We start from the raw sequence: 20000 nt of genomic DNA on the forward strand, positions 1-20000 counted from the left end.
GATAACAAAATTAAATTTTGAAGTAACGTTTCCCTTGACGATGCAGCGTCTCCCCCCTCCCTTTCCCCTCTCGAAACAGGAAGTGGTGTTTGTAATAGTAGTAGTAATAATAATAATAATAATAATAATAATAATAATAATAACAACAACAATAATGATAAGGTAGAGGTACATTTTAGCTTTGACGGTAGAGGGACACAGCAAGGAACTGGTTTGTACTTTTCACCGACTGTTCCCTCGTTTTTCTAATCAGAACAACAGTAATGACATTTTTAATATATTGCACCGCGGGATAGAATGGGTGAGTTGGCAAACTTGAGGCCCAAAATATCCACCCTTGAACAGGATTTGAACCCATGACTGCACGATTGCCCAGTACTTGCTCTAAAAACCAACCGCGAACACAACAACCTTGGAAAAGCTCCCCCCACTTTTCGTTTCGCAATTTAGAATCGGTGCAAAGTAATAAGAATGGATTTCTTACTTGAAGTCACCTTAGGTGACCGAAAGAGCACCGTCTGTAATTGGTCTGTATCGTTGCCGAACGTCGACAGGCCGAAGATCTGTGAAACAAGGAATACTGCTATAAATGTGGAGCCAGGAGGGGAGGACAATTTACTTGGAGGAATCTGGAGCAGCTTCCTGCTATCTTTATGCGAGGAGTTATGATGCGCATTCAAGCCAAGCTGGCCGAACCGTTTTTCCCCGCAAGACATTTGCTGCCGCAGTCATGTGCAAGCTGCTTGATGACTTGCCGGTGCGTTAAAAATCAAAGAACAATCTAACGATTAGGCTTCAATGGTCGTTGTTCATTTATTCGTTGAGCTGTCATAACCCTGAACTTGCTGCTTCCCTCCGAAACCGTTCACTACTTACCAAACAGCTTCAAAGCCCTCGTGAAAACCATTTGTTTAAGAAGACTTTTACAAAAAGTACCTTCTGGTGGTTGGTTGGTTGTTGACCAGTGTGGGCCAAGAAAAAGATCAAGAGGTAAAAAAACATTTTGGCTGCTCGGTAGGCTATGAGGGATTTCAACACGACAAGGGTGGACGGATCCTCAGTTCTAGATGCGTAACGATCCACCGTTCTATTTATCAGGAAGGACTTCGATCCTTGTGACATAAGAGCCGTTGAGAACCTGGAACTTCGATTTACAACTGTTCAACTCACCAATACATGGATCTCCTTTTCCTTCCATGAAGGGGAAATTTTTATTCTTGTTGTGTTCTGAAAAATTAAGATAAGACATGCAACAGTTTAAAGTTAAAATTGACAAAGGGACCGGAACGCCTGAACTACCCTTTCCAACTTCTCAATCAGTCAGGCTTGACTCTGATAGAAAAAAGGTACCCCAGGGAGCGGGAATTTGATATTCAGTAGGTGCCTAAAGGTGAGGCATTTGACAATGTCTTCCACAAAAATATCAAATTCCTCTGGGTCTGCCCTACACCATACCCTGGGACATAACATTGATAGGTGCTTGAGCCTTTCCTAGAATCCTAAATAGAAAAACGTGTTCTTGGAAGTGCTGAAGAAATTCTGCGCCAATGATATTAACCGTCGAACTTTTCTCGTTGCTGTCACACAATGTCTTTTCTACATGTTCAACTCTGTCATATGCCATACCTTTGAAAAGAAAGAGCTTTTCGGTTCTACGGAAGAACCAAGAAAACTGCCAAAATAGTTAAGACAATATCCATCCCAGGGTTCGGGAAAAGCTGCAAAAAGAAACAAATTTGACGGTTCACGTAAAGTATCGATGACTTGATTTGCTTTCATTGTTAATTTCACTTTACAGTGTCCCCAATTAGTGCTCCAGCGCTAAATCGACTAGAGACTGAAATAAAGTTCCTTTCCTTTCCTTTCATGACAAGGTTACCAAATCAACACAGAAGCTCGTGACCTTGCCGTGCTTAACTCTGGATTAGAGCTGCGGTTTTTTGAGTTTAAAAAACTCCTTATTTGGATGTAACGTAGCTCGTGTATTTGCGCGTGCAGCACGTCGATCTAATTTTTTGTCCATATTTTGGCATAAAATTGGTGTCCTAAAATGCCCAGCTCTGTTCCAAGGAAAAGAGTTGCGAGTTACATGCTTCAAGGTCATAAGCTTCTGATCAGCATGAGTAGCTAGTGTTATGTGTAAAAATGTAAGTGTAAAATGTTATGAAAATAGAGGATGTCACATGTCCGCGCGGGGATGAAAATGATGAAATGATGAAAAAGTGGTTACCAACCGCTAAAACACGCATGTTGTGTAACACGAAACAAGATATGAAATTTATGAAAAACAAATCATGATAATGTCAAATTTTTCAATAAAAATGTTAATGTAGAAGAGAAGAATTATATTAAAGCACAAAAGTATCTTACAATGAAGAGAGGAAGCTCGCGTTTTATTGGCTAATCGTGTTCGTTACCATGACGACACCTAAGCGCTATCCACCCTTCGAACAACTGGGCCGAGCTGAAAATATCTCTCACGAGTGAGCGAAGCGAACGAGTGAGAGATACTTTCAGCACTAGAAGATAAAATTCCTATCCCCGCGCGGCCATGTAATATTCTTTATATAATACATGGAAACAGACGCGCGAGAATAAAAGCGAAAAACGTTTGTGCAAATGGAGTCCCATGGATATGCTTTTGATCCGAAAGAAAAGACCGAAACTCAACAATGGAGCGAACTACATCAGCGCGAAAGTGTTTTTGCACCTCTAAACAAAACCAGTGACAAATAAAACAATACTTCTCCCTCACCTAATGGCGTCCACTGAATCACAGCATACCAGCTTTGATTATTCCCTTTTTCCCGAAATGTGACGTTTACGTTTCTAACAATCAAGCGAGGATCAGCTTTTATCTTAATCAGACATTCTGTTGGAAAAGAAAATAAGCATTGTAGAGACCATTTCCTGACGCTAAGCAAATGATGAGGGGAAAGATCTTGAGAGAGGTCCGCGGGGTGCTCTTCTATTAGGAACTTTAAGATTTACGAAGCTTTGTCGGCAACGAGAATACCACAAAACATAATATCACTGGTTAAAAGAGGAAAAAATAATATTGCTGCATGAGCCGCACGCATTTTTCCCTTCACAACAACAACGTGAACTTACCAAGTTTCCAAAATTCATCAATAATTCATGACCCTAACAGCCTATCAAAACACCGATAAAACGACACATGAATAAGCTTTATATCCTCACAAACCACTCCTCGTTAGTATTCTTTATATAAAGAATACTAATAAGGCATAGCTTGTTTTTCTTGTATGCTGATATTCACCTCTCACACGTGATCAAAAGCCATGTTTTTCAACGAAAACAAAAGAAAACGTTTGCATAATAATAGAGTTAAATTCCCGAAGGATTTGGTCAGGGCTCCAACATGGCCGCCGTTTCTTTGTTTAGGGGCTCCAACATGGCGGTCGTGACGTCATGTGAAAACCCAGAATAGCCCCGGAAACACCTACACCGGAAGTGACAAATGCCATACTTCTTACCGGAAGGGAGTAATATTGTTCTTATAACATTTTTATGGCCGCTATTCCTCTGTGTAGGGACACCATCATCGCCGCTGTGTTGGCGTCTCTTATTAGATGAGTATTCACGAGAAATCTTCGATAAATGCATTCCTGCAGCATATTTCACGCAGTTAGACTTACCGTACTCTTTTTTGTTCATCTGTCGACGTACTCGTGGACGGCGAAGCTGAAGAGGATTTCTCCTTGAAGTATCTGTAAAACCTAGACAAAAGGGTAAACTAACTTGTAGGCAGGAACTCATGCTGTGACCCAGGGATTATAACTTTCTTATCCCTCCAAGTTACCGGTATCAGACAATAAGAACAGCCTTTCTGCCAAGTTTTGTGTCTCTCAACCAATCAAAGCACACGGTGTCTGTTTACGTCACTTATGCATAACATAACCCTTTCACTGCCATAAATGCCATTGACATTTCACTGTGTCTAACGCCAGGCGAATTTTCCGTATTCCGGATGCTACCCCATCTGAACTTCTCAATGACTACGACAAGACCTTCTACCACGGATTTCTCCCCAAAGAGACTGATGAAATATTTTTCCCACGGTACTTTTGAAACAGCAACAGTAATCAGTTAGCACCGTAGGAAAATCCCGGCCCCAAAACGGCTGCTGTTTATTAGTCGACATCAAACCTCAGTAGTTTTATTTTTTTTGTGATTTATATATTTGTAGGGTGCTTTAAGTTAGGGGAAAACAGCCGCGGTAGAAAAAACAAACAGCACTGAAACTACAAGGTTACGTTTTTACAAACGTTGGCCGTGTAGCACTTATATTTCAACAGAATTATCTATTGGAGGGTAATGTGAAGTGCTGTTTTCTACCCATGTAAACCACGTGAGCGTTAGCCCTACCCGCGGAACTACAAGCAATCCAGAAAAAACTCGTTCTTGCTGTGAGAAAGAAAAACTGCCAGATCGGAAAGGCAATTTTTATTAAGCTTATTTACAACTACAATCATGGACAAAACCCTTGGGAAGGTCAGGACTTTTGACCCCCCCCCCCCCCCTTCCCTATTCAATGTTGTACAAAACTGAATGGTTTTATTGGGAAATTGTTGTGTTACCTTCCAACATTGAATAGGGGGGAGGGGGCTATATAAGAGAAGGTGAAACTATTTCTCTTGCGCTTTAACAGAAGCGGGTTGAAGTACAGCTCTGATGCGGTTCATTTACATAACCTTCCCAACTACTTTTGTCTATGATTGTAGTTCACTATTCTGGCCTAAATGACATTGTTTTACGTGCACCTTTTTTCTTGTAATTTGCACGGGCACCGGGGATTTTTGTTTGTATTAATTAATGGCCCATATTTGTATCAAAGCCTAAGCCCGCTCTTCAATCTCTACCATGTACATTTATTGTCCATATAATAAAAAGAAAATTACACGTTAGCTCGAAGATGTGAATTATATGTTCTTGCCAATCGAACATAAATTTCACATCTTCTCGCCACCGTGTAATATCCTCTTTACGCCTGCAGCGTAGTCCTCATATCTGGACTTACCATCCTCTTTTGTGTTTATCCCTCGACGTGTTCGAATATGGCGAAGACCATTACTCATTGACGTATCTATAAGTCCAAGACAAGAAGGTAAACTAACTTGTAGACGGAAACTTATGACGTAGACCTTATTACCGCATGATGTCTCTCGAAGTTATCCTTTCCTCGGACTGTCTATAATTGAAACAGCCTTACCACAGAGCATTGTCCTTTTTAATCAATCAACGCACACTAACTGAGTGGCATTATGAAGGGAATTCGTGCCTTTCGACTCTGCACCAAGGCTACTGCGAGAGTTGACGAAAAGACCACGACTAAGGCAGCGGTAGTACCGCAAAACAATAATAATAATGGTTAAATGGGAAAAAAAAGAATAAAAAAAGAATAATGTTTCAAGTGAAGAACGCTTTTAGTTGGGGGGGGGGGGGGGGGGAGGTATTTCTACGATAACACAAAATTAAATTTTGAAGTAACGTTTCCCTTGACGATGCAGCGTCTCCCCCCTCCCTTTCCCCTCTCGAAACAGGAAGTGGTGTTTGTAATAGTAGTAGTAATAATAATAATAACAACAACAATAATGATAAGGTAGAGGTACATTTTGGCTTTGACGGTAGAGGAACACAGCAAGGAACTGGTTTGTACTTTTCACCGACTGTTCCCTCGTTTTTCTAATCAGAACAATAGTAATGACATTTTAAATATATTGCACCGCGGGATAGAATGGGTGAGTTGAGAAACTTGAGGCCCAAAATATACAGCCTTGAACAGGATTTGAACCCATGACTGCACGATCGCGCAGTACTTGCTCTACAAACAAACCGCGAACACAACAACCTGGCAACAGCTTCCCCCACTTTTCGTTTCGCAATTTAGAATCGGTGCAAAGTAATAAGAATGGATTTCTTACTTGAAGTCACCTTAGGTGACCGAAAGAGCACCGTCTGTAATTGGTCTGTATCGTTGCCGAACGTCGACAGGCCGAAGATCTGTGAAACAAGGAATACTGCTATAAATGTGGAGCCAGGAGGGGAGGACAATTTACTTGGAGGAATCTAGAGCGGCTTCCTGCTATCTTTACGCGAGGAGTTATGATGCGCATTCAAGCCAAGCTGGCCGAACCGTTTTTCCCCGCAAGACATTTGCTGCCGCAGTCATGTGCAAGTTGCTTGATGACTTGCCGGTGCGTTAAAAATCAAAGAACAATCTAACGATTAGGCTTCAATGGTTGTTGTTCATTTATTCGTTGAGCGGTCATAACCCTGAACTTGCTGCTTCCCTCCGAAACCGTTCACTACTTACCAAACAGCTTCAAAGCCAACGTGAAAACCATTTGTTTAAGAAGACTTTTAAAAAAAGTATCTTCTGGTGGTTGGTTGGTTGTTGACCAGTGTGGGCCAAGAAAAAGATCAAGAGGTAAAAAAACATTTTGGCTGCTCGGTAGGCTATGAGGGATTTAAACACGACAAGGGTGGAAGGATCCTTAGTTCTAGTTGAGTAACGATCCACCATTCTATTTATCAGGAAGGACCTCGATCCTTGTGACATAAGAGCCGTTGAGAACCTGGAACTTCGATTTACAACTGTTCAACTCACCACTACATGGATCTCCTTTTCCTTCCATGAAGGGGAAATTTTTATTCTTGTTGTGTTCTGAAAAATTATGATAAGACATGCAACAGTTAAAAGTTAAAATTGACAAAGGGACCGGAACGCCTGAACTACCCTTTCCAACTTCTCAATCAGTCAGGCTTGACTCTGATAGAAAAAAGGTACCCCAGGGAGCGGGAATTTGATATTCAGTAGGCGCCTGAAGGTGGGGCACCTACTGAAGGTGGGACTCTGTCTTCCACAATAATGTCAAATTCCTCTGGGTCTGCCCTACACCCCACCCTGGGACATAACATTGATAGGTGCTTGAGCCTTTCCTAGAATCCTAAATAGAAAAACGTGTTCTTGGAAGTGCTGAAGAAATTCTGCGCCAATGATATTAACCGTCGAACTTTTCTCGTTGCTGTCACACAATGTCTTTTCTACATGTTCAACTCTGTCATATGCCATACCTTTGAAAAGAAAGAGCTTTTCGGTTCTACGGAAGAACCAAGAAAACTGCCAAAATAGTTAAGACAATATCCATCCCAGGGTTCGGGAAAAGCTGCAAAAAGAAACAAATTTGACGGTTCACGTAAAGTATCGATGACTTGATTTGCTTTCATTGTTAATTTCACTTTACAGTGTCCCCAATTAGTGCTCCAGCGCTAAATCGACTAGAGACTGAAATAAAGTTCCTTTCCTTTCCTTTCATGACAAGGTTACCAAATCAACACAGAAGCTCGTGACCTTGCCGTGCTTAACTCTGGATTAGAGCTGCGGTTTTTTGAGTTTAAAAAACTCCTTATTTGGATGTAACGTAGCTCGTGTATTTGCGCGTGCAGCACGTCGATCTAATTTTTTGTCCATATTTTGGCATAAAATTGGTGTCCTAAAATGCCCAGCTCTGTTCCAAGGAAAAGAGTTGCGAGTTACATGCTTCAAGGTCATAAGCTTCTGATCAGCATGAGTAGCTAGTGTTATGTGTAAAAATGTAAGTGTAAAATGTTATGAAAATAGAAGATGTCACATGTCCGCGCGGGGATGAAAATGATGAAATGATGAAAAAGTGGTTACCAACCGCTAAAACACGCATGTTGTGTAACACGAAACAAGATATGAAATTTATGAAAAACAAATCATGATAATGTCAAATTTTTCAATAAAAATGTTAATGTAGAAGAGAAGAATTATATTAAAGCACAAAAGTATCTTACAATGAAGCGAGGAAGCTCGAGGTTTATTGGCTAATCGTGTTCGTTACCATGACGACACCTAAGCGCTATCCACCCTTCGAACAACTGGGCCGTGCTGAAAATATCTCTCACTCGTTCGCTTCGCTCACTCGTGAGAGATACTTTCAGCACTAGAAGATAAAATTCCTATCCCCGCGCGGCCATGTAATATCCTCTATATAATACATATTGGAACAGACGCGCGAGAATAAAAGCGAAAAACGTTTCTGCAGATGGAGTCCCATGGATATGCTTTTGATCCGAAAGAAAAGACCGAAACTCAACACTGGAGCGAGCTACATCAGCGCGAAAGTGTTTTTGTAAAATCAATTTTGCACCTCTAAACAGAACCAGTGACAAATAAAACAATACTTCTCCCTCACCTAATGGCGTCCACTGAATCACAGCATACCAGCTTTGATTATTCCCTTTTTCCCGAAATGTGACGTTTACGTTTCTGACAATCAAGCCAGGATCAGCTTTTATCTTAATCAGACATTCTGTTGGAAAAGAAAATAAGCATTGTAGAGACCATTTCCTGACGCTAAGCAAATGATGAGGGAAAAGATCTTGAGAGAGGTCCGCGGGGTGCTCTTCTATTAGGAACTTTAAGATCTACGAAGCTTTGTCGGCAACGAGCGAGAATACCACAAAACAATAATATCACTGGGTTAAAAGAGGAAAAAATAATATTGCTGCATGAGGCGCACGCATTTTTCCCTTCACAACAACAACGTGAACTTACCAAGTTTCCAAAATTCATTAATAATTCATGACCCTAACAGCCTATCAAAACACCGATAAAACGACACATGAATAAGCTTTATATCCTCACAAAACACTCCTCGTTAGTATTCTTTATATAAAGAATACTAATAAGGCATAGCTTGTTTTTCTTGTATGCTGATATTCACCTCTCACACGCGATCAAAAGCCATGTTTTTCAACGAAAACAAAAGAAAACGTTTGCATAATAATAGAGTTAAATTCCCGAAGGATTTGGTCGGGGCTCCAACATGGCCGCCGTTTCTTTGTTTAGGGGTTCCAACATGGCGGCCGTGACGTCATGTGAAAACCCAGAATAGCCCCGGAAACACCTACACCGGAAGTGACAAATGCCATACTTCTTACCGGAAGGGAGTAATATTGTTCTTATAACATTTTTATGGCCGCTATTCCTCTGTGTAGGGACACCATCATCGCCACTGTGTCGGCGTCTCTTATTAGATGAGTATTCACGAGAAATCTTCGATAAATGCATTCCTGCAGCATATTTCACGCAGTTAGACTTACCGTACTCTTTTTTGTTCATCTGTCGACGCACTCGTGGACGGCGAAGCTGAAGAGGATTTCTCCTTGAAGTATCTGTAAAACCTAGACAAAAGGGTAAACTAACTTGTAGGCAGGAACTCATGCTGTGACCCAGGGATTATAACTTTCTTATCCCTCCAAGTTACCGGTATCAGACAATAAGAACAGCCTTTCTGCCAAGTTTTGTGCCTCTCAACCAATCAAAGCACACGGTGTCTGTTTACGTCACTTATGCATAACATAACCCTTTCACTGCCATAAATGCCATTGACACTTATGGATTTTACTGTGTCTAACGCCAGGCGAATTTACTCATCAATGGGGAAGCCTTCGGCGGTGAAAGGGTTAAACAAAACAAACAGAACATGTACCAATGATGAGCTCCTTTCAAAGGTACTTTTTTTCTTTAAAAATGTCGTTAGTACGTTAGTACTTGTTGACTGCCAATACTCCAGCCTCCAAGTGCTGACCCTTCAAATGAGGAACTTAAAAACCCTTTAAGTTTTCGACTTTATTTCTTAATAAGCTATGATGTGATTACCTTCTTTATTTCTGTCTGAACAAATTTCATCACATGGAACAGCGAGGAATTCCTGACAAAACAAAACGGAAGACAATAATGTATCAGACGAGAACATGACGTGTAAAGATCGAAAACAGGTTGCAACAGATCAGTGTGCTTTTTGCCAATCAGTTATCAATTCATAATTAAGTAAAGTACGATCGTCCGGGTGAGTGTAGTCCTGAGGAGGACTGTTTGAGATGGCACTGACTGACTTCCGCTCAGGTTGTCGAAACGAGAACCTGAGGGGAAGTCATCTTCAGAGTCAAGAGTCAGAGTCAAGTCAGAGTCACTTGACTCTGAAGATGACTTCCGCTCAGGTTGTCGAAACGTCAGTCAATGTCATCTCAAACAGTCCTTCTCAGGACTACACTCACCCGGACGATCGTACTTTACTTAATTACGATATGACTCCTGGGTTCAAACCATTTACGAGTTATCAATTCGTTATTTGCGATTAACGGCAAGAACTTAACTTGAGTCATTTCTAAATATGAGTGATCGGTATAAAGTCAGTGATCACAGTGATAATGAGAATCGGATGCACTTATATACAAAAATGCCCTTCAAGGGGAGTTCTCAAACATTAGGCTCTTATAATCTCCGTAGCATACATCTGGGAGTTAAGCGACGACAACAGTAACATCAACGAAAAACTGAATCCAAATGACAATTAGCGCTATCGCAAGTATTTCGTGATTATTCCGTCTTTTACTAGCGATCCATCCCGTAACTGGAAGGGAAAGACCATTTTTGAAGTAATATATAGATTTAGCCAAGCCTAATAATTTAAAAGCGGAGCTCCCGGGTTTTTCATTCTTTCAATAAGTTAACCTTTCTTGTGCCTGCGATCAAATGAAAACCCCTGATGAGATGAAAACTTGAGCCCGCGATATGGTCACGTGATACTAGTGACATTGCCCTGCGGTCGTACGGTGACCAAAAACCAAATTTTCTCGCACAAATGGGTTACCATATTTTCTGACCCATGGTGGTTATATGCTCACGTTGTCGTCGAAACCTAAAATTTGTTGATTTCACGTTGTTGTTTTGTGGAGTACAGCAAAGAAATGCACGGAAATTCAGTGTGCTGCACGTGCAGCGCGAGTATTTTTCCTTTTTTAACCAATCATATTCTTGATTTGTGGCGTTGTCTTTGCCGCAGCCGTTGTTTTTGCCGTATCCGTCGTCTCTGCATACTGCGATTTTCATACTTCTGCGGAAGTCGCGCCAATGGCCAAACCACAGATGACGAGATAAATTGATGCGTGACATAACCCACCAATCAGTATCTTTGGTTCCCAAGGTACATTCGTACATTCGAACTCGACGCCGATGGAAAGCGATGGAATCTGTACGAATCTTTTTACTGAATAATTTCTAAAAAAAACATATCATAATGGTGTTCGAACTATACAGGCTTGAAACTTCTGGACCCAGCCTGAGATTTTTTTTTTTTTTGTCATTTACATGAGAACGGTACAGCGTTTACACGAACGCGGTTTCATTTGTTTCGGCCGCATCGTTTCGCTGCGGTAATGCCTTCTGTTTACACGACACCGATCGAGACCGTTGGCGAAACTGGGTCGGTTTGAAAACGCTGCCAAAACTGAAGCGTTCTCGAAACGATACGTTTTCGTCTGTTGTGCAAATGGCGAAACCGCATCGATTTGAATTCGGTTACTATTTTGTCGTGAAATTTGCATCGTTCGATTCAAAATGGTGAATTTAGTAGGAAGTGCAGAGCTCGGTCATACCATCACGACTTTGATTTTCTGGCAAAAACGGTTTTGAGTAAACACTTTCCGGCAAACCGCATCGATTTTGACGCGGTTTCGAAGTCGTGAAACCGTATCGATTTGAAACCAAGTTCGTGTAAACGCTGCCTGTTCCGACCGGTCCAGCAACCGAGAAGAAGTCAGCCCACCAGACTGGTCTCATGTAAACACAGAAAAAGAAATGTATGGAGGCCTATACGAACTGATGCCGATCTGAGTTTGTCTCGGTGTCATGTAAATATCCCCTAAATTGAAACCGGTTTACAGTTGATGTATAGATGTTTTCACGTGATGTGACGGAGGCCATGCAGCGGCCATGTTGAAGGAGAGAAACACTCTTTTGACAATCGAAATGTATCAGTTTTTATGGCAATTCCTTCTCTTGTTTTAGTATGCAAATATGGCTGCTGGTCATATGAGCGAACACTCTATAGGACGTTTGTTAAATGTTTTTGAGGGTTCGCTTCAAACAATTTTCTTACCTTATCAGAAAGAGCACAAATGTAGAGGATCCTCACAAATATTGTCAAGATTTTCAATTGTTTTTTTAGACTAGATCTTGGCAAGAAAGATCGAAGGATCCTTGTTGAGTTCGTTCTAAAGATCTTGGGCGAATGATATCTTCCGTAATAAGTAACCGTCAAGTTTCTCTGTTGTAAATATTTTATTTTTTTGTTCGATAATAGGGAAGATATCTGTTTACAAATTTCCAAATGTTCCAGTCACAGAAACAAAAGACCCTTTGTTTCGATAGGTGACGTCAACAATATCATTCCTATATTTCACGCACTTGATGTGAATCGCATACAAAAATGAAAAAAATTAAAGCAATACAACAACAATAATAAGCACAAAGCCCTTTACCTTTACCGTGCAATTATGGTAGTTTTTCGTGTTAACCCGGCATAGTCACCAAATTAAAGTTTGACACGTCAGTTCCGATAACAAGAAGCTTCTGGCAAGGGTTGTACTTAAGGCGATATTAACAAATTCGGTTTCGAATTCGCGTGGAATGCACTGTGCACGACTTCAGTTCAGTAATCTTTAAAAAAATAAAACATAATGAAACAGTCGATTGTCCTTTTAAACAATGACAAGCTGTCACAGAGCTGCTTAACGTGATATTAATAAACGCCGTATCGTAAAGTTTCGCGTAGAATGCACTGTACGCGTTTTGGGATCAAATATAAGAGTTCTAAAAATAAAATGTTTTACAGTGAGTTTCACAGTTCTTCCTTCTTTTCGGAGTAATCTTTAAGAAAATAAAACATAATGTACTTTTACACAATGACAAGCTGTCAAAGTGCAACAATTAATGAGGCACGTATACATATCCTGGGTGAAATTGCTCTTTGAAGGAAGAAACGAAAGACTCCTTGCATCAATTAAATTCATGTTTTCATCAATTGAAGAGAAATACTTGAAACAGGACAGTGTTTTCGCAACCCAGCGAATTTTATCCGAATAGATATCGACAAAATTAGCAACTCTTGGCTATGTTACGCTAGAAGAATGCGTCACAAGGCAAAGAAGTTGAGTATCTTTTTGGATTTTTTGTTTCGTCAGAGAGCATGCATTTCTTGGCAGCACTTTATTATAATTTCCATAACTTTCTCTCGCAACCTGAAGCTACAATTTGCAAAGTTCAATGAAAACTGAAAAGTACATTCCATTTCTTGGCTTTCGGTTTATCGCCACATTTTTCTATTAAACTTTTATACTATATTCTCGTCTTTTTTCTCGTGTGAAAACGGCCTCTTCACTCTTGATTTTCTTCCTTTCAGTCGTTGTAAAAGTGGAATTCCGGCTGAAATACTCGGAAAGATTTCTCTCGGTGGCCTTATACCAGGAACTTCAGGTGACTTTTTAATAAATTTTCTCTGAAACCGAAAACAACCTACTGTAACCATTTTGGACAAACATACAAGCAGAAAGAAGAAACTGAATTACCTAGTGAACCAAGGCACTGTGTTTATCATATCAAATAAGAGGCTTTAAGAACAATTACAAACCACTGACGGCAGAAACTAAAGAGGAAAATCATAGGGGGATCCTAATTTCGGACAACTCACGTGAAAAATTCATGAGGCCAACTCGTGGGCTTGGAATGCCCCTAAATTTCTCCATTTATTAAACTATGGAGCCCATTCATTCATTGATTCATTCACAAGAAAGTTTCGAATTTATGCCTCGAGTCACGTTTTAAGCAAAGTATAGCAACGTCTATCGTTACACAAACCTACAAAAATGCGTATCACAAAACTGACAGACTCTCACCATGACCTCAATTCGCACCGCACGGTCCTTGCACGTACAAAAATGATGTCTTGCGCTTGTAGTTGATCTTTGTAATTCGTTCATCCCAGCTGTCAGCGAGAACAAAAGGCATACTGCTAGCAAGCAGTGGATCATTTCCGTGACTGGTTTCGATGGCGGACAAAGCGGAAATGATGGAGATAAAATATGGAGGAAGATTGTGGATTGTTCGTTGTGGTCACTGCATTAAAATCGATCTCGCCACCCCAGCAACCAATATTTTGTTTACTGTGTGAACACTCTGTTCTTGGTATTTGCTCAATGTAATAAACCGAGCAGTGTTGTACCTGTAAAAATACAGCAAGAGTTAAGACATGATGGGTTGAAAATGGACTAAACCTAAGTTTAAGATTTCGAAACACGAATTCCTTTGCTATATTGTCAACCGAATTGAAACGGGTTCAAGATGACCCCAAAAATGGCAAAAGTAGTACTGTATATGGTTTGCGTACTTACAAAATCGTTCTCACATCAACACTTCGACTGTGAGTTTCTCTGGCGTCTGCTATTTGGTTGGACGGCTCTCCATTTTGAACAGAATTGAGCGATTCAGGCGAAGTCCAGTGGAGTTAGCACGGTGTATCACAAATTAGATATCGTGTTACAAAGCTCCGATTGCGGAAGTCGATTGGGGCTAAATTAAGACAACAGATTAGATATTACTCCCTTTGATTGATAGGGTCCACATATTAACCAAATCAATAAAATGGAGACGATCACCTTGGAAACAAAGCACTTCTTTGTCAACTCAAACAATCTCAGCAATCATGCAGCTCAACCTCACGCAATCGCGTAAAACGTGCTGAAGAACAACGTACTCCGAAACCGATGAGGTAAAAATAAAAAATTTCCTGTCGGAAGTGAAAAAGATAAAAAAAATTCCAATCTGCAAATGATGTTTGCCATCACTTATGCAAGATTATTCGATATTTTCTCCTTTTTGTTGAGCGGTGGTCGGTTTATGCCTTCTGTCTTAGGGCCTGATTACAGGGGGGTGAGTTTCAGCCCGCGCTGAAATTTTGTTGCGATTTCATGATGAACTTCAGCCCGGGGACAAAACGCAAATCTGCGTGAGAAAATTTACGGAGATGCGAAAACTCAATTGATGCGCATGCTCACGTTCCTTTTTCAGCCCGGGCTGAAATTTCATTTCGATTACATGGACTTTCTGCATATTTTAACGCCGGTTTGGCCGGGCTTACTGAAACCGGGCTAGGATATTCAGCCCGGGCTGAGACCTGCTCCATGTAATCGCCACTTTCATTTCAAGAAGATTTCTTTCAGAACCCGGGCTGAAATCTCAGCCCGGCTAACCGGGCTGAAATTCTCCATGTAATCAGACCCCCACGGTCTTGATTCTTATCCCGTTTAATTTTCAAAGTGGAAGGCGTTTTAAGCTTAAATGCGCAATTACATTGGGTGAGTTGAAATGGATGGCACTACATTTTTGGGTCAATATAAACTCGATCTTTTATGCATAAAATTGGGATACATTTCACGACTTGTAATTTCTCTCTCTAAAAACTGCACATATTTACGTCATAGAAACCACTTCCCAACACATCAATGTGGTTATCAGCGGCCATCTCTGGGGCAACCCACGGGAATGGTGGCGGATTTGCCCCAGAGCCCGGGGGATTTGCGTTTTTAAACAAACCTCCCCGGGGACCTACCCACGGGATTTGCAAACATGGGGGAGGGGAGGGGATAGGCAAAATGGTCCAGCGCCATAATGGTCAACGGTAATACATTACGACGTCCCCGGTGACGTGGTCTGACCTTATCTTTCACTTCCTAAAGTTAATAAACAATTATTGGATGAGGTTGAGCATGTTAGCGATTACTTATCAAGGCCAAAGTTTGTGTTATCTGCTGAAGCCGAAGGCTGAAGCGGATAACACAGACACGAGGTTTTGATAATTCATGATATCATGCGAAAACCGAATTCAATATTTGTTTTTTTATACATTTTTCACATAATTCATCCTCAGAAACAGAAGCGAAGAGTTCAGCCATTTTGTTTCTGAGAACACTCCAAGTGGCTTAGTAACCAGGCTGACGTTGAACTTGACATGATAAATGTAATATCTGCAGCAGATATTACATTTATCATGTCAAGTTCACAAGCTATTGTGAATTGATTGAATGCTCTCGACCAATCAGATTTTTCATAGTGAGTCTGATGTATAATAATTGTAATTAATTGTAAATGGTAAAAGGTCCCCCACAAAGCATTGTAAATTAGTCCTGAAAAGCCCCGACGGGAGAGACTAATAAATAGCTTCACTTCACTTCACTTTACATTGCAAAGTCAAGAAAATTCGTTTGAATGTTCATTTCTTCTCTCAAATGCGAGTTCGTCTGTTATCATTTGCAAATGTAATTGCAGCTATCAAGCGCGGAACTACTTACCTTGTGACTCATTAGGAACACACAGGGAAACGTTTTCGTTCGTTCTCTGAAAACTGTATTGCTTTTTGGTGGAATGCAGCACTGCCTAGGGGGTTAAGACATTTGTCAAAATATTTAGGCTTTACCCCAGCATTTGTCAGACCTGTGTTGACAAATACCACGGGTACCCGGAGGCCGACCCCCTAGGATGGCCCCTGATACCCGCATAATGACTCGTGGTTCTAAACTCGCTCTTCTTTGGAAATCTTACTGGTACAAGTATATTTTCTCTTCAAACAATTTACTGAATTAACTGGTGCCGGCGCTGACGACTATAAAGCTAGGACCTAGCTGTTCAATATTTTTGTCATTGGTCATTTTGAAAAAGTAGACGCATAATCCGTCCAGACAAATTATGCGTCTCCTATGACGGGACGAACTATATAACACGCATAAACCGTCTGGGACGAACTTGGGCAAACATTTTTTTCTGCATCTGTTACATATGATTCGTGTACTAGTAGTATAAAGACGGGGACAAGAAGTGTAATGCGTCTGAACGAAGTATCCAGTTTAGTGCATCCTTGATGACGTTTTGAAGTAGAAAGTTTGTCGAAACGCATTATGCGTCTTGTCCCCGTCTTTAGTATATTATACCTGACGAACTTAAGAGTAGAACAAAAAAACTGTTTGCCCAAGTTCGTCCGCGACGAATTATGCGTCTCTAGCATGGAAACGGCCATTGTTTCAGACGTAAACTGAATTAATTATTCATCTCGTTCAGGTCCTACAACGTGGGCGAATTAAGTGTTTCAGTGTAAAAACAGAATTCGAAAAGGAAAGGTTTACATTTGTATGCTCAGTGTTGACGTAAAAAACTTTAATTTTGGTGATTTCGTGTTGTTGTTATAGAGAGTACCACAAAAATAGAAGCTAAAAATGCATACCGGACGTGCGGCACGCTTCTCCCCTCTCCCCCTCCCCTCCATTCCCCCCCCCTCCCCCCCGCCCCCTCCTTTGCAACCTGTAGTGGAAGCATGGGACTTGAAGCTTGACGTGACAAATGAAAAAGGACTGGGGAGAGAAGTTAGTTCTTCTCGTTTTTGCTTTGGTGTTGTGACATCGGACAGATTATTCTCATCAAAGGATCTAGGTCTTAAATACAAAGTTGTGTTACAATTGTCTCGTCTCTGTTAACTTGCTAATTTCCCCGCAAGCACGAACAATAGTATTAGTTTGTGGCATGGCCCTTGCTGTTGCAGTCGTATTTTCTTAATTCCATAGGAGTTTAACTATCCGGGTCAGGTCTTGGAGTATACCCATATTGACATTGCGCTGTGCTATATAGGTAAAGGACTTTTTTACAACTGGGCACAACAATTTTTGCTTTGGCAAACCACGTCCAGAACAATTTCACCCTTTCACTGGCATAAATGCCAATTGACACTTATAGATTTTACTCGTCAATTGGGAAGCCCTTGGCGGTGAAAGGGTTAAAGTGAATTACCACTGTCGCGTAAATTTTACATAGGTTACGCACGTGAATTTGACTGGCTTTACGTGCGTAAACCAAATACAAGAGATTGCGGCTTGCGTTTGATGTAAAAGTTGAGAGCGGTTCAACAACTTTTACGTTTAACGAAAGCCGTTCATAAAATGTCTTGTATTTTATTTACGTTCAATACAGCCAGTCAAATTCACGTGCGTAACATAGCCTGTTTCGTGGTCGCCCACGAAACAGGCTTGTAGGGATGAACTTGTAGTTTATTTGTTTTTTTCTTCCATTTATACTTCGCTCTACTTCTATGTATTGAGCATTGTTTTACGAAAATCGAGTTTCACACTTGAGGCTATTGATCACACGTTTCCAGGTTCGAGTCCTGCGAGTCCAGACATTCAGGTTCTGGTTTTAAAAAAAAAATACGTTCATTTCCCCTGATCCCTATCAAGCTTTCAGTGTCCAAAATGAACGATAATACTTCCCTTGAAAGAAAATGACAATAGAACTTTTTACCGATACGGCGGACATTTTGATTTCTATTATTTCGAATAACTATTATGGGATGCCCAGGGAGCAAATACATATTAATTTGCCCCCTGAGCATCCCATAATGTCTTTCAATTATCTGTCTTGTAATCCTTCAATTGAGGGAGAGACTTGGGTAAGTACGGATATCGAGCACTTTCTCAAGGAAGAGAGAGAGAGAGAAGTTGGAATAACAGAAGTTTCTTGCTTTTATGACAAGAGGAAACCAGTCTGCTCCGTGAAAGGCTTTCACGTAAACGGATTTCTCCGGGGGATTTCTTTAGTAAAAATGGACCCAGCGGGGCTCTGACATGACAGGACTCCAAATGAAAACAATAGGCACGCATTGCGTACGTGTGGTAGTGCAGTAATAGCGCTTTATTCCATAACTGTCAACTGAGCTGCGTTTTGTTTTCCAGGAGATTCAAGTTGTCCTTGCGTAATATGTAGCTCTAATAGTACACGACATTGTTTTGGTATCGTATATCTTTATAGTGCCATGCTAAATAGCCCCCTGAGAAGACATGTGGTTGCTAGCAAAATACTAAACCCAGAAAGATTAAAGAAAATGAAGGGGAATCGAGAAACATTGGCTTCGAGGCTGACATGTTGATCATTTTCAATTTACCTTGCAACTTCATTATCACCACAAGCCTCTGATAGCTTTCCAAGAGAACATTTCACTGAAGTAAAGCCCTGCCGGCGAGGTTAGTATTTGGATGGGTGACCTCAAAATATACTACTTTCTGTCAGAAACAAAGGACCGAAAATTCTATTTTAACGCTCAAAAATGCTAATAAGCAAGGTGCAGATTTTGTTAGCCTGCCTTATGCAAAACAAATATTGATGCAAAAGTAGATAAATATTGATATCCAGTTTTTAGGAAGAGCAGAAGGAGGTTTTCAGGAAGTGTCGATCGACAATAAAATATTTCGCCAACAGCAACAAAATTTGTGACATGAAAACAACATAAAGTTGAACCGCGAATGTAAAAAGTTACCATCAGCGAAAAACACTTTGGGAGATTTTTGCTACGTTCAATTTTTCTATTGTACTTTGGGCTGCACAAGTAAATCGCAAAATCGAAAGTGACGTCGATGTCAGCGGCCGCCATGATCAAGTTATCTTGCGAGTTTACTAACAACTCGCGAAAAAAAGAATACATCTGTGTCAAAATGATGGCAAGACACCGCGTTTTTGTTTTTGTTAGTTTCCTTTCTAAAGTTTGACAAGAAATGTGCAAATTCAGCACAAAGATCACAACTGTAGAGGTTGACCATTGTTTCTGCAAAGTCAAAAATTCACTCTCCTAGACGTGGTTATTTATCACCAGCTGTTAATTCCATCGTTTTGGAAATACCAGCTGCTTTATTATTCATCAGTGTCACAAATTCTTGCCGATTTTGCGGCTCATTTGTCGAAACTCAAGCACGCTTCCAACAGACCTGTATATTTTTCGTGAGTTATGCAAGCGCTGCGAGCTCATTGTCACCACGGACTTACACTCTTACGCTCTTACAATCTTACAGCCCGGTGACATAGTGTGTAGTGCACTTACAGTGCACTACCACAGAAAGAGAGAGATGAGAGTTTTCTGAATACGCTTTTGATTGCATCATGGGTAATCAGGACAACATGGCCGGAAATTCAAAGCTTTGTATGGAAGTTCAAAACGATAAAAATAATTCATATTAGGTACTTTTGGCTGCTTATCTTACAAAACGGAACATATGCACTTAAATTTGCGGCTGAATAA

The 20000-nt window shown here is 40.7% G+C and overlaps 2 protein-coding genes across 10 annotated transcripts in view; one reads left to right on the top strand and one right to left on the bottom strand.

Moving 5' to 3' along the window:
- The window catches only part of LOC137969489 (uncharacterized), a 40475-nt gene extending 21584 nt beyond the window's left edge, over positions 1-18891 (bottom strand). For 4 of the 9 annotated variants that reach the window (XM_068815749.1, XM_068815750.1, XM_068815748.1 and 1 more), the window contains exons 1-14: positions 14284-14452; positions 13789-14114; positions 9713-9764; positions 9154-9234; positions 8244-8360; positions 7099-7190; positions 6632-6688; positions 5946-6024; positions 5042-5107; positions 3660-3740; positions 2756-2872; positions 1627-1718; positions 1171-1227; positions 485-563 (exon numbers count right to left, since the gene is read on the bottom strand). In XM_068815749.1, coding sequence (XP_068671850.1) covers positions 485-563; positions 1171-1227; positions 1627-1718; positions 2756-2872; positions 3660-3740; positions 5042-5107; positions 5946-6024; positions 6632-6688; positions 7099-7190; positions 8244-8360; positions 9154-9234; positions 9713-9764; positions 13789-13923 — 1105 coding nt within the window. In that variant the 5' untranslated portion in view covers positions 13924-14114; positions 14284-14452. Of the gene's footprint in view, positions 1-484; positions 564-1170; positions 1228-1626; positions 1719-2755; positions 2873-3659; positions 3741-5041; positions 5108-5945; positions 6025-6631; positions 6689-7098; positions 7191-8243; positions 8361-9153; positions 9235-9712; positions 9765-13788; positions 14115-14283; positions 14457-18872 lie in introns of those variants that run through there. The other 5 variants (XM_068815751.1, XM_068815755.1, XM_068815752.1 and 2 more) reach the window with 5 other exon arrangements.
- Positions 1-20000, top strand: part of LOC137969491 (uncharacterized) — a 98380-nt gene that overhangs the window by 51798 nt on the left and 26582 nt on the right. The gene's annotated exons all lie outside the window — the stretch shown is intronic.

This window comes from Montipora foliosa, chromosome 9 (genome assembly GCF_036669935.1).
Source record: "Montipora foliosa isolate CH-2021 chromosome 9, ASM3666993v2, whole genome shotgun sequence".
Lineage (NCBI taxonomy): Eukaryota > Metazoa > Cnidaria > Anthozoa > Scleractinia > Acroporidae > Montipora > Montipora foliosa.